This window comes from Heliconius melpomene, chromosome 14 (assembly GCF_056956725.1).
Source record: "Heliconius melpomene rosina isolate 202511_hmr_F chromosome 14, ASM5695672v1, whole genome shotgun sequence".
Lineage (NCBI taxonomy): Eukaryota > Metazoa > Arthropoda > Insecta > Lepidoptera > Nymphalidae > Heliconius > Heliconius melpomene.
This window is the reverse complement of record NC_140402.1, coordinates 7,359,288-7,374,450: the sequence shown is the minus strand read 5'-3', so window position 1 is coordinate 7,374,450 and position 15,163 is coordinate 7,359,288. Positions and strand designations below refer to the sequence as shown.

The window sequence follows — 15,163 nt, the reverse complement described above, 5'->3', positions numbered from 1 at the left end:
TATGAAAAATATTTTTATTAGCTGTGTACAATGTAATGGCAGCACTGAATCTTGTCTGTAGTTAATGTTTGAGAATTGAGTGTGATTTGTCTGCAATCCTAAATGTCATACTTATTAGAGAAGTAGTATTTTTGAGTAATATTATCGGAATGGCTGAAAACAGAGAGGAAATACTTGCAAATTTCCAGGTAAATTACGTCATTTAATTAATATAGTAATATATATTATAGAATAATAAATTGTTACGAAAATGTGAAGGTTATGTGAAATACAAAAACAGTGACTGTTAATTCTTCTTTATCTCTTTGTAACACGTCTATTAGGGAATTTTGTTAATATTTTCTATTTTATATTGTGTGCCCTACATAGTTTGTATAATAAGTCGTGCCTAAAAGCTTTCGTCATATCACGATTTATTTTTATCAAAATAATTCCACTCATCCTTTGTACTCTTTCGAAATTTACGTCTTGGAACTCCAAGGTAAAATGTAACTATGTTTATGGTATTTATTCAAGCATCTGACATTGCCTTAGGTGGAACCATGTACATATATTAAAAGATATCTGTATAAATCAGTAATAATTATTTTATTTTCAGGGAATAACAAATATTGAAGATGTTGCAGAAGCTATATTTCACTTAGATGAATCAAATTGGGATTTAATTGTAAGTGATATTACTATATTGTGAAAAATAATTAGCCATTGTTTTTTGTAGACAAAGAATAGTTCATGTTATGCTATACATATATTTATTACAGTATTATGATATGTTGTACAGCCTGATGGCTTACTTTACTCTTGCTTTTATTATAATTACATTAATATAATGATTAAATATATTCATATTCTATAATATTTTAATTAAGACTTAAATTAAGTTTAACAAGAGATATATTAATATTATTAAGCATTTTAAAACTAAATTTATCTTATTTACTCAATGACAGACTGCCATCAAAAGAGTTATGCCTCAAGATGGCAATGGTTCAACATCTCAATCAAATGACACACATGATGTGGAGATGATAGACGATGATATATCTGTGATAACTCCAAAAACACACCCACCTGGTAAGTTTTAAATTGTACTAAAAATAACATAAGAATTACATAAATAATATATTTTTAATTGCAATTAGCTTTAATGATATAATGAATTAGGATATAAATTAAAAATAAATTACAATAATTATTACATGTTAACTTCAGACTTTATCTCATAGCAGAGTAATCATGAAGAGGTTAGTGTTATGACACTGTTCACTCCTTTTGCCTAAATTAAAAAAAAAATGTTTTGGTATCTTACCTAAGTCAGAAAATGAAAATAATGCATTCTACTAAGCTGGGATCAATAAATACAGAACTGTAGCATTTACAATAACACAAAAAATAGTAATAGTATAATGTTATAATTCATAACAAATATTAGACAAAATGATATGACTTTACAATTAATTTACTAACATAATGTGTTTACATAAATTTTTCAGATCGAGAAGACAGTAATCAAGCATCAACTTCATCCCTTAAAAATAGTTCCATTGATCTAGTAGAGCTGCTTGTTCATTCTAATAATAAAATACATGAGATCAAAATGTCCGGTTCTGCGACTGTCAGTGAGTAAATTTTTCAATCTTTACATTTAATCCCCCAGTACTACCCATATTACCATAATAATATTTCAAGTATTCTGTGTTGAGTGGCGAAACGTAACCTTTGCCTCTTTACTAGAGCGAGAAATGAAAATATTAAATATTTCATTTGCTGGAGTGGGAATCGAATCACAACTTTTACAGTTGCACTTTTGTGGCCCTGTGCCTTGATGGGTCTCAGTATTGATATCATGTGTATTAATTAATCATACAGAAAAAAAATTCAATAATAAATTTCTGCATCCAGGTGATCTCAAAAAACGTCTAGAGTTAATATGCGGCATACCAGTATGCAGACAACAGATATCCGGCTTGGGCGGGTCCCGGGCCACCTCCACTGCGACGCTGTCGAGCCTCGGCCTGCAGAGGAATGCAGTGTTGAGGTTGAAAGCTGCTGATCGTGTTATGGCTGATGATGAGTGAGTGTTCGGTTTTGTTTTTTTGTTTTTGTCTTTAAGACTTTAATTTAGAATTAGAAGGTCGTCGTCGTTTAGACCATCGGAGTGCAATTTTCGGGCCATTGCGCGTTGAGTGGCGGAACTCAACACCGTGACTTTGCCTTGGTACCAGAGCAATGAAATGCAAATATGTATTAATAAATAATAATTCATTTTCTGAGTGGGGAGTGAGAGTATTCTGGTGTTTGCGGATTAGACCCGCAAACAACGCTTTACAGTCGCACACTTGTGACTCTGCGCCACGACGGCCCATAATATAATCAAATTTAATATTTTTCATTTTTCTACAATTTTACAGGGTAGCAGAAAGACTAACAACAACTTACGTGCTGCGAGTGAAACACGACGAAAGGGAATACACACTGAAATATCCGGGAACTAAAACAGTGCAAGAGGTCAAAAATGATCTGTACTCACTGACAGATATACCTGTGAGGCATCAGGTGATAAAGTTTGTTAATGTACAATAAAAATTATATTTGTTTTATAGAGACCAAGTCTAAATGAATTCTTAAAACATTTAATGCAAATCGTAAAGTAAAATGTATATTTTAAAGTAGACAGAATTTATATATATTGTTTATCGCATGTAATAAAAAAACACAAAGAAATATTAAAAATTGTTAAAATAGTTTACAATGGCGGGTTTATCTCTAAAAAAAATATAAATATAATAATGGGTTCTTATGCAAAAAATGTTTTATTGGTTTCATTGGATTGCACTTGCTACCAAAAATTCTCCAAAAATGCATTAATATATATTTTTTATAGAATTCTCCCTCCATTATATAGTAAATTTAATAGCTAGAAAAAGGCAAACTTAATAGGTATTTTAAAGTAATTTAACATTTTCATTCCACAACAGGTATGGACAGGATGGCCCAATGTAACAGGATTAGACGACACAGTGTTGGCCATGGTTGGCCTGGATACACCACAACACGACCTCACAGTCAAACGGGCGGCCAACAAGCAGAGAGAGTATAAGAGAGTAAGTTGTTTTATACTTATATCAATATAAATAAACTTGTCCAACTATCTTACCTTTACCGTTGACTTCACCCTGTATTCCGCACATAACAGGGTGTCAAATCTCCGTTTTGTCTTGTTACCAGAGCGACGCAATGAAAATTATTGATTGCCGGGTGAAAATTGAACCCTGAACCGTCACGTTTACAGTCGGACTTATGTCCGCATATAAAAATGATTAACCCAATTTATTCAGCACTTAATAATAGCGTGAGCTTAAAAATGTTCATTTTTCTTTCTCAACAAAAACGTAAATCATTTACAGATTTTAGTGGAAAGTTCTGACAGTGAAAACAGTTCTGTGGAAGATGTGGAAGATGGTGACAGTTTTCCCACTGAGGACGACATATTTGTGGATGTTCCTTCAGAACGGTTACAACCACTAAGTAAGCCTATTTTTTTTAATTTAAAGGAAAAAAAATAAAGTGCAAGTCAAAAATCTTTTTACAGCAAACCAAAATTTACACGAAAATAAAAGAATCTTACAAGACTTTTGGTTTTCTTGATTATCACACCTTTTAAATGAAACTATTTAATTGGACTAATCGCTTATCGCGTATATTTTGGAAACCCAACGTTTCCCACTATTAGGGAGACTGATGTGGCATTTGTCTATCTATCAGTTGCTACTGACTGTATCTTCTCCTCTGGTATGGTGGGTTTGAGACTTCAATGATTGTATGAGTTGGTCCCAGGTGGTAGAGAAAGCTTCCAGCTATCCTCTAGTGAAATTAGTATATTTTTGTATGTCAATGTCGTAGATCATTCTAGGAATATATCTGTTTTCCTTAGCAAGGATTTGGGGTTTATCAAAGCTGATGTAATGGCTGGGTTTATCCACAGTGTGCTCACACACAGCTGACCTTGATACAAGCCTATTCTTCATATCGGAGATGTGTTGCTTTACCCTACATTGATGCTTCTCTTTGTTTGACCAAGTTCCCGTATTGTTATGATAAAACATATAACTAAAACAAATCTTTAAAGTGATAATGTCATTAGAACACTAAAGTATGTAATTCTAGCGGACAATGCCGCGGGCGGTGGCTTTTTTAAATTAAAATATACAATTCTTTACTAAATTTTAAATTATTTTTTCTAGTGTCAGAAAACGTAGGAGATGAAGCCTTAGGTTGTATAGAGTTTGCTCAACGATTTCGAGCTCGGTACGGACCTAATACACCCAACTTCTTTGAAGGCACTTTACAAGATGCTATCAAGGAGTCCTGCTTGAAACCTGCTAAAGAGGTAAATTAGTGTTTGTATTATTACAATTCATTGGTTCATGTTAGTTTTATGTTATAAGTGTTCTCATGAGAATGTTTTTACTGACATTGGACATCTCAGGGATGATTAAAAATAATAATTTGTTAGTTTAATAAATTTTGTAGTTTAATTACTTAATTGTATATTTTCCATATAAAAAAAATCTCGCTACATTAAAATTTTTATATGTTTTCTTATAATTTGTCTCCAGAGAAAATTACTAGGTGTCTACCTCCATCACGAACAATCTGTGTTATCTAACGTGTTCTGTGCACAACTACTGGGCTGTGAAACTGTGTTACAAACGTTGGCGGCCAACTTTGTTCTATATGGATGGGACTTGACAGATCCTTCCAATAATAATATGTGAGTACTTGGCGTAGTATTTACCATCTTACTTTGTGCCCCTGCGGTACTACTGGCCCCCTGAAAATGGGGAAATGGGAAAGGGAGCCTTTTTAGCCAAATAATACTTTAAATATAGTCATTAAAATTAACTTTTTGTATTCACAGGCTGCTATCAGCAATAACTCGCGCACTCGGCCCGGTAGCCAGTATGACGATACGCAGTATACCAGTGGAACGGTTACCGGCGTTGTTGCTCATAATGCGTATGAGGTCCACTACAGAGATATATTCCGTTATTAATGGTTTGTTGGTTTTTGTTATCATTGTCTTCTAGAAATTATATAACAATTTTGTTTTTTTTAGTATGACGACCCGCCCGCGGCTTCGCTCGGTTAAGAATATTGTATATATTTTTTTTACATACATGTCGCCTATGTGTTATTCTAATGTATAAGCTATGTTAGTATAAAGTTCCATCTAAATTCGTCAAATAGCTTATCCACGAAAGTGGAACAAACTTCCATCCTCACAAACTTTCACATTTATAAGAATAATAAAATTGAGAAGCAAATACTATTTATTTTTCACACAAATTTAAATTTAAAAAACTAATAACACTAATAATTTACCCCTCTCAACCAGGTAACGTAGGCGTCTCGGAGCTGGTCGGCGGTCTGGTGGAGGCGCTGGAGCGGTTCGCGGCGCAGCGCGAGGAGGACGCGCGCGTGGAGCGCGAGCGCGACGCGCGGCAACGCGTCAAGCGCGAGCAGGACGAAGCGTACCAGATGAGTTTGGAGGCTGATAGGTATGTTACCTAGTTTACCTACCTGTGTCAAGTAACTTACTTGTATCAGATCTGGCAATAGAGGGTTTTTTTTTCTTTTTATTTATTTTTTATTTCACACTTTATTTTAGTTATACGCATATAAATATAAATTTTCATTTTTTATTGAGTGGTGGAACTCAACGCCCCGCTTTGCAGTGACACCAGAGCGAAAAAAATGAAAGTATAAATTTTTTATTAATATTTCATCTCTTCAGGTGGGAATCGAACTCACAACCAGTCGCTTTTACACTTACACTTTGTGCCCCTCGCAACGAAGGTGGTTAGTATGGTGTATTAAGGATTTCTTAAAAATCACTCTTGATATATATTATTTTTTATTTCAGAGCAAAAGAAGAAATAAAGAAACAACAAGAGCTAGAGAAAAATTTAGAATTGGAGAGAGCAGAATCGGAAAGACTTATGGAGGAGGCTAAGAAAGAGGTGAGGAAACACGACATTAAAAATTAAAAATACGATAAATTGACATTATATGTATACAAAATTGTTAGTTTATACTTTATTGTACACAAATAAAAGAAAAAGAATAATACAAATAGAACAGAAAAGAAATAAAAAACAAGTATGCATGGCGGCCTTATTGCTTCAAGCAATCTCTTACAGGCAACCTGCAGGCAACCAAATATATGTATGTACTAGCGGCCCGCTCGCGGTTACACCCGCGTGAGCTATGTTATTATTAATTTCTGTCTCCATGACTACGTCCTAGTGACGTCTATGCAAAATTTGAGACTCCTAGCATTTATAGTAACGAAGTTTCATACAAACTTTCGACCCCAAAAACAACCCTTTAGAAGTCGAATATTGCAAATTCCCGTCTTAGCGAGCACCTACGTCCTATAAATAACTCCTATGCAAAATTTGAGATTCCTAGCACATGTAGATTCTGAGATTTCGTGATGAGTGAGTGACCTTTCGATTTTATATATATATAGATAAAGTAAAATCGGGTATCGCATAACTTAATACTAATTCTATATGTTAACCAAATCACCATCTCAATTTCAAAAAGTTGTATGAAAGTAATTTCTTCTAGAAAAAAACACTTAAAACTTATAAAAAAATATGTATATAAATAAAGGCCGTAGTGGCACAGGAGCACAAGGATGTGATATAACGCGACGATTGTGGACTCGATTCGATTCGAGGGAGTTATTATTTATTAATATTTTCATTTCTTCGCTCTGGCAACAAGACAAAAGCCCGACGTTGAATTCCGCCAATTAATACGTAACCGAAAAATGCGGGATACAGCGTGAATTAGTTTCACTTTTTTCTTCTTTATTTTCCAGGCGTTGCGTGCGGGCGCGGAGGCGCGCGTGCCCGCGGAGCCTGCGGTGGGCGCAGGCGACGTAGCGCGCGTGCGCGTGCGCCTGCCGCCGCCGCACCACTCCTGCATCGAGCGACGCTTTCGCGCTGATGACACGCTGGCGGTGAGTGGAGAGCGAAGTATTTGTTTTGAGGGTTCTTTTTTAGATGAGTAGATAGAGGGGGATAGTGTTCGGACACTGCTTTTTTTCGGATTTACAAAACGTGCATGTAGCAGGGAGGTGGGGGGCTAACGTTAAGACACTATGCTCCCCACTTTCTGGTGAATTCTGACGGAACTCAATGGTGGCATTGAGTGCAAAGCAAAGCTTGGCAAAGCGTGGGCTTTGACTCGACACCAGAACGAAGAAATGGAAATTTTTAATATGTCAATTCCTCGAGTGGGAGTCGAAACAACAACCTGTCGTATTTACAATCACACGCTTGTGGCCTAGCGCCTCGATTGGCTTCAACTGAACTATGTTTTGCAATGTGGTTGATTCAAAACGAAGAAGTGAAGATTTACTTTATTTACCTAAATAGAAATTATTTCCATAACTATCGCGTTAACAATCATCTGCTATGCCATTGCGCCACAGCGGCTTCTTTCTATGTTTTTTTACGCCTATATAATTTTATAACAACACAACAAATATGTTTAATATTTAATTTTTGTTTCCTTTTTTAATGTTCTATATTTTACGTTTATACTCCCAAATATAGTACTTTTGACCAATTGACAGAGTAAAAATATCATATTATCAACTGTAAGTGGTTTTTTTTAACATGTAATTCTTTGTGCAGGCTTTACTAGACTTCTTAGCGTCGAAAGGTTACCCACGAGAAAATTACAAGGTCATTACTAGCTGGCCTAGAAGAGACGTAAGTAACTTGTTATTATTTACGTTCACGTTGTTAGCAAAGGATTATTCAAACTATAATTTACCTAAAAGTTGGGAGGTACTAATGCCAAGGTAGAATTATTAAATTAAAACAAAAAAATGGACGTCAATCGCCATGTTAGTGTTCTAATAAATATAATCCATGTGTTGATTATATTTATTAATGGAATTCATGAGTGACGTTTACATCAGTATCCATAAGTCATTAATTGTTTGTCGCACATACTTTGTAAAAAAAAAAATTATAACATAATCTTACTTTGTTCATGCTGCCTAATTGGTATGAATTGAGAACTGTGACATCACAATATGGCGCAAAGTTCATCTTACTCTTACTTGAATCGTATTGTACCAATACCTACCACCACTTAGTCCTATCTCTCAATAAAATAAAATAAAATATTATAAAAATTATAATAATTTTATGCTATAAAAATAACAATAAAATTATTTCTTTCAGCTCACAATGGAATCTCACAGTAGTACGTTGAAAGCACTGAAGTTGTACCCACAAGAGACCGTCATGCTCGAGGAGCGGTGAATGTCGAACACTGGGCCTAGGACATATTATGTTTCACGAGACATGTCTGTATGCGCTATTCATTTATTATCTATATTTATTTTAGTTCAAATTTTAATGTAATTTCTAAATTTAAAAAAAATTATTCATCTCTAGTCTGTGGTCTCGTTTTTTTTTTCATATTGTGTTATGGTATGCCATTTTCGCCATATCATTTTTTTTAATGCTGTGCTTTTTTGTTATCTGTTGTCATGTTAATAAAATAAGTTTTCAGTCCAAAGGTCAACTGTCAATACAATTTTTGATGTATTTAGTCGTTTTAATCACGAATATGTTTATGTGAATGATACATTTCAGTGATCATATAGGTGCAAAACAGCAGTATCCAATAACTTTTTCGATATTTTTGCATAATGAAGTGGTTATTTTATATTCTTATACTACATACTGTATTATAATATCTCGATTTTAGTCCAATAATATTAGTTTGACGAAAGCTAAATACAAAATATATATTTTTATAATTTTCCATCTAAATGGATATTGCTTTATTTGCATCCATATGATCCATAAATTCAATTATGCATTACTATCATAATAACAAAGCTCACTTAGTATTTTTGCTACATTTGTATGTATTAATATTAAATATAAATTCCCACAGGAGCCATTCCACTAATGTTCACTATAGTTCATAGTATCAACGTGAAACATATACTATCCCGCGGCGCCGGTCGTATTTCCAAAGTTAATGCGAATTTTTCTTTGTACACAATTCATTGTAATTGTATACCTAAAGAGCTCTATAAGCTTTGCCGTGTTTTAATTCATTTATATTTGTATAAATGGTATGTATGTGAGTTGTAAAGGGTTTAATAAAATATTATGAAAAGTTTAATGTTCTGTTTTTGAGAATTATAATGGATGATTCGATTTTAATGGAGGTGTCTCGGTAAAGTAGATACGATTGATCGAATAAAATTATGTTGATAAATATTTTTAAAACGTGTAAAAATTTTTACGTAGCAGAAATCGAACCCGGTCCATCCCATCACTTACCAATATAATATTCTTCCCAAGCTTCCCAAGATTGTTACAACTTATGTAGTTTAAAGGTAAGCTTGTAAGAGTTTGGACGTAGCTCCACAAGAACATCATAGTGCTTATACAGCTTCCAAGAGACGTGGATTCGAATCCCGCATTGTTAAAATTATTATTCATTTTTTAAATATTTTTTTATCTTTAGTGTCTTCTTGTCCATCTCTTACAGGTACAGTACGAGCGACCAGTAGTGGCCGCCCTAAAGTTAGCTATAGACAGCTTTGCAAATTTCATTTTAGGATTTTTTCTTATTTTCTTCCCGATTGTACTATGTGTAATGCGCATAAATTCAGAAAACCTAACTTTAAGGCGGTCAAGACGCATCTGCTGTACTATACTATTTTAAAAAAGCCTCTTGATTAAATAGGTGATTCAGCTTGAAATATTGTGAAAAAATTATTAATATCTGATTTTGAAACTACCCCAACTATATTATGTCGCCTCGCCCTTACATATTGATGTAAAATATGTAAAAACACAAATTAATAATCATAATGTAATAAAGTGTAATAGTTTCGTTCTGTTAATCGATTTTTAACCAAATTAGTGTACAATGGGAAAGAAATTTTGGCAATAAAAAAGTGTTGTAAAGATAAATAATTATTGAATACTTAAAAAATATATATTTATGGTTTTTTTTCGATTCACGCTATATCCCGCATGTAGCTAGATCGACAGAGGGAACAGTTTTATGACACTCTGATAACGGTATTGCGTTTTGAGTGAAGGAACTCAACGCCATGTTATGTCTGCTTACCAGACCGTGGAACGGGAAGCGAACCCACAACCGGCGTATTTAATATTTTAACAATTTAAATTTGTTGATATGTTGTCTTAAATATTCCAAGGCTTTATGGAGCTTTCGTATTATTCTTTTAGTTAGTACGGTGTTTAAGAAAGTGTGCAATGAGAATGTAAACGAGGCATCAGGTAAAGAAGGCACGGCAAGTTGATATTTGTAATTTTTCACCTAACCACGGTTGCAAGTGTATTGAGAAATTATATTCAAATATAATAACAGACGGAACTAATTATGACTTTTATTTTATTTTCCTCTTGATATTTATATACATATATATTTAAAAATAAATGTTCTTCACGCTGTATCACGAAGCATGGTAGACAGAGTGTTAAGTCACTCCGTTCCCCACTTCCCGTCGAATTTTTCGAGGCATTGCGTGTTGAGTGGGAACTTGTGAGAAACTTCAGGCCGCCGCTTTGGTGCCCAGTCCAGGTGCTTGAGTGTCAATGTGAAAGATTGTGGGTACGATTCTTACTGAAGCGTTCAGCTATATAATTTCATTAAATATATTTTAAACCATTACGTATTGTAAGTTATTTATTTTTATTTAAACTTACTGTGCGAAAGCGAACTCATAAAGAATGGTTAGTACCAATAAAATGTGATTATGCTCATAATTATTCACTAGTATTTATGGCCTTATCAGTAAATGAGTCTATGTTTTATTTTAAATGTATGTTTGATTTCTATATCTTTTTTCCTGTTCTACAATAACTAAGCTACTTAAAATACACTACATTTTTAATGACAAAAATCATAAACTTTAACTTTGTATCTACCCACAATGATTTCTAAAAACAATATTGAAACAGATAAAACCATGCCTAAAGCTAACATAATAAGAGCACTAGAGAACTCTCTCAAAGAAACTGAAAACACACTACTGTCTGGTGTGTGCACGCACTGCGGCTTGGGCTCGTCCCATACAGACTTCAATCTATACATTAGTCCAGATTCGTATATTTTTTGTATTCTGAAACAATTTTTCATTGTTATTTTATGTTTTTTTTTACTTTTCATTATATCCCGCATGCACTAGAGGGAACCTAGTGGTAAGACACTCCGTTCTCCACTTTCCGCCTATCTTAACACAAGGTTCTCAGATTCCATCTGCTTACCCCGGTATGTGCGGGATACAGCGTGAAGCTAAAAAAATTTAATCACCCAATAACAACGTGCTCTCTATACGGCGAATTCTTCTGCAAAGTGACCGCCATTTTTTGGGGTGGGTATAAATAAATTTCGTGGGCATCACAAATCTCTCGTTCGGTAAACGTGTTCCTCATTATACGGTAACCGATGATACTGTCAATATGGTAGGCGAAGCCCCCGGCCTTCACCAGTCGCATGCCGTGGTCGGGCTTGAAGAAATTGTACTCTTTTCCGGTTACAATTTTTTTGTGGTAGAGCTCTAGAGTTACGGCGTCTGTTGTACGCTATAAATATGTAGATTATATTTAATTATTTTAAAGAATATGTATTCCTATAAGGATCCAATCAAAGTATCAATAAATTGAAGGCAGTGGTAGCGGAGGGGCACAAACGAACAACTGTAAGCCCGATAGCGACGATGAGGAGGAGGAGGGAGTTTGAATTTCACTATCGAATACAATTGTGGATAGCTATATATTTATTTTAATAAAGACGCGATGGTCGTCGGTTCGATCCCCAATCAGAGCAATAAATTATTTTCAATGTCTCCTATTAAAGAGGGTAGTAAAAAACGTCCATGACACTAGGCTCTCTCCACCTACCCTTCTATATAAATCTACGTACAATGAAATAATAGACATAAAAAAATTCCACAAACCCTGAAATGGTCCTTATTGTACAGTACATCCTCCACACCGACCTTCAAATTGCTTTCAAGTAAATCTTTTAGGTTCCTGATAGTTTTCGGAGGTTCCCGCAACAACGTCGACACTACCGTGGCATTATAATATTGATACAATGTCAGTGTAAATACAAATGTCACGAAAGTAACAATCTTTATTGATACCGAGCCTCTATTTAACGTAGTGCCTAGAAATGTTTTAAAAAAAAGGAGTTTTATTGTAAAAAAATATTAGGTATTTGTATTTTGTAAACTTTTTTATAACTTAATACTTGATTAGAAAACGAATAATAATAAAAATTTTAACGAAGCGGGCTAACGACATAAATAACTACAAGCTTATAGCTTAAGAATTTCGACGTAGCTTGACGAGGGCGTATGGCTTAGCGGTCAAGCTTCAGCTGGAGACGTTTAATAATAACTTTAAGAATAACACTTTAAAACTGTTAAAAATTGTTTATACCTTGTTGACTTATAGCGCTAAATATGAAAATCAAAGCCATCGACGATGAAGAGTCCTCGTCGTCCCCAGGTCGTTTGATGGATCTTATTTTTAACATAATACATGTAACTAGACCAGCCAGAGTTAAAACAAAGAGGATCCAATACCAGACAATGTCAGTCAGAGGTCCAGTATATATTGTGTAGAAGCCACCTGGATACTTCGGATGTCTTAGAATAAAACAGTGTCTAAAAAATAAAATAATCATAAACTGCTAATAAACACCGCCGTAGCGGCGCAGAGGCACAAGGGTGTGACTGTATCGCGACGATTGTGGGTTCAATCCCCACTCGAGGAAGTGAAATATTTATTTACGTTTATATTTCCATTTTTTCGCTCTGGTGTCGAGGCAAAGCGCGGCGTTGAGTTCTGCCACTCAACACGCAATGCCTCTAGAATTCGGCAGAAAGTGGGGAACGGAGTGTCTTAACACTAGGTTCCCTCTGCCTATCTTGTTGTGAAGCTAAAACTAATAAACTGTATTTCAATTCTTAAATAATGGCGTCCGAGCGTGCCAGTTATGCACAACCGTCGCCAATATCAAAACAAATCCTCACTATGCGCCAAATTCTGAAGGATTGTGTGAGGAATTTTTAAAGAATTTTATTTTTACAGTTTCTTTGAAAAGGAAGAGCGATGATTGATTACCTTGTCTGCCAAGTAGAAGTTACGTAGTCAATTATCTTTAATCTATCCGATCTATAAAAGATGGAGCTTCCCCCAATATCCGCATCGCGCCGCTGAAGAGATCCGACGAGGCCGTCAAAACTACCGTTGCGTAAATATCCCCATGAATTGGTCCTCTGAAGCATAAGACTAATAGAAAAAAATATTTTAAATTATTTATATTTGATTTAATTATATCTATACAAAATAATATAAAATTTCATATGCAACGCAATAAATTTCTTAGATATGTACCCAAGTTACTTTATTCGAGTATTTTTCAAAAAGCGACATTATACTTATCTTATGTATTTTTTTAAGAGGCATTGTTAAAAAATGTAAACGTAAATAAATATTTCACTTCCTCGAGTGGGGATCGAACCCACAACCGTCGCGTTACAGTCACACCCTTGTGCCGCTGCGCCACTACGGCCTTATACTTATGTATTAATCTTTCATATAAGTAAAAAGTACCAATTAAAAATTATAAAATATTTGTTATACCTAAAATTATAAATGTTTTGAAGATATTTCATCAGCCTAAAAAATTTCAGCTTGTGCACAGAATCAATTAATTTCCCAGGACTCGTATTTTCCAAGTAATGTTCGAACGTCTGGTTTACTATAGGATCGACTATTACTACGACGCATTTTAAGACGACACCAGTTAAATCGGCCCTAATATTTCGTTTTAAATGCAATTCCGAATCAAAATTACCCAAATCCCTGACAATAAAGGAACCATTGGTGTAGAAACCCTTACTGTACACTTCGTACAAGTTAAAAACTTTCCGATTTTTTGTAATTACAATAAAATCAGAATTGATATCTACAGGATATTTGGACAGAACATCGACTGTAGAATTGAGGTCATCAGTATTTACCAACCACGTAAAGGGACCCCTAAAAAATCTTTCATCAACAACATTAAAGATTTGATTCCAAGATTCACAATGCGTATCTAATATGAAGCCTACTTTGGCATAACTTAAATTTGATAAATCCGTGGAATTAGCCAGAAAAACTGATCTTATATTGTTTGCAATTAAATTTTTTTGACTTTCAATTATGTTTCGATTACAATGAAATAAAATTACATTTCCAATGTTTCTTGATTTCAAAATTTCTATATAGACAGGTACTGGTAAAACCATTATAATAGTAAAATTTAATATAAGTGCAAACTTCAACAAATCCATTTTTGCAAGAAGTGATTGTATTAAATAAAATAAATCAAATAAATTTTCTATTTTATATCATTCAGTACGACTTTTATAGAATTAAATGTGACAAGAAAATTGAAGACTTCTTGAATACCCATTACTGTCAGCATAAAATGATAAACTAAGCGTAATTATGCATAAGGATTTATAAATAGGAGCTGCAATAATGTGTAGTTTATCCACATTAAAGTAAAAATTTGCTGCATTTGGTTACTGCAAGTAAATTAAAGTTTTATTTACTTTTTTAATTTTTTATAAAGCTGTAAAAAATTCACAGAAGGTCTTGTCCAACCTCTTTCACTCCTGTCAATTGTATGCTAGTCTGTGCCACATTTTCACCTGCTGCCTGTCTTATATCATCATCCTTGGTGGTCTGCCCCTTTTTCTTTTACCTTCTCTGGGATACCATTGTGTTACTTATCTTTGCCTCTAATTGTGTGTCCAGCCCATCTCCATATAAGTCTCATAATGTTTAGGATTACATAATGAACCTTTGTCTTGCATCTGATGGTGTGGCTTTTTAACTTATCTGATTTCCTCACTTGTTGCATACTCCTTTCCATTGGAAGTTTATACCTTTTTGGTTTGTTCTTGTTTAATTCTGCAAAGGACCATTTAATTTCCTCAACTGATAATTGAACCCACAACCTAACACATTTACAGTCAAACTTTATTGGTCTAAAAATAATATTGAAATACAAACTA

The 15,163-nt window shown here is 34.2% G+C and overlaps 2 protein-coding genes across 2 annotated transcripts; one reads left to right on the top strand and one right to left on the bottom strand.

Annotated features, from left to right (window-relative positions):
• Nucleotides 1-36: 36 nt before the first annotated feature.
• On the top strand, nt 37-10,462 carry casp (Fas associated factor casp). Its single transcript, XM_085197307.1, has 16 exons — nt 37-188; nt 599-667; nt 951-1,074; nt 1,494-1,619; nt 1,903-2,074; nt 2,412-2,556; nt 2,979-3,104; nt 3,408-3,528; nt 4,245-4,390; nt 4,620-4,774; nt 4,922-5,058; nt 5,399-5,561; nt 5,927-6,023; nt 6,893-7,033; nt 7,713-7,790; nt 8,271-10,462. Exons 1-16 carry the CDS (start codon nt 150-152, stop codon nt 8,349-8,351), a joined length of 1,920 nt encoding a protein of 639 aa, XP_085053433.1. The 5' UTR covers nt 37-149; the 3' UTR covers nt 8,352-10,462.
• LOC146532236 (ionotropic receptor 84a-like) lies at nt 10,460-15,065 on the bottom strand. Its single transcript, XM_085197308.1, has 6 exons — nt 13,740-15,065; nt 13,218-13,385; nt 12,531-12,757; nt 12,044-12,255; nt 11,398-11,669; nt 10,460-11,206 (listed from the first exon to the last, which is right to left on the bottom strand). Exons 1-6 carry the CDS (start codon nt 14,432-14,434, stop codon nt 10,975-10,977), a joined length of 1,806 nt encoding a protein of 601 aa, XP_085053434.1. The 5' UTR covers nt 14,435-15,065; the 3' UTR covers nt 10,460-10,974.
• Nucleotides 15,066-15,163: the final 98 nt, after the last annotated feature.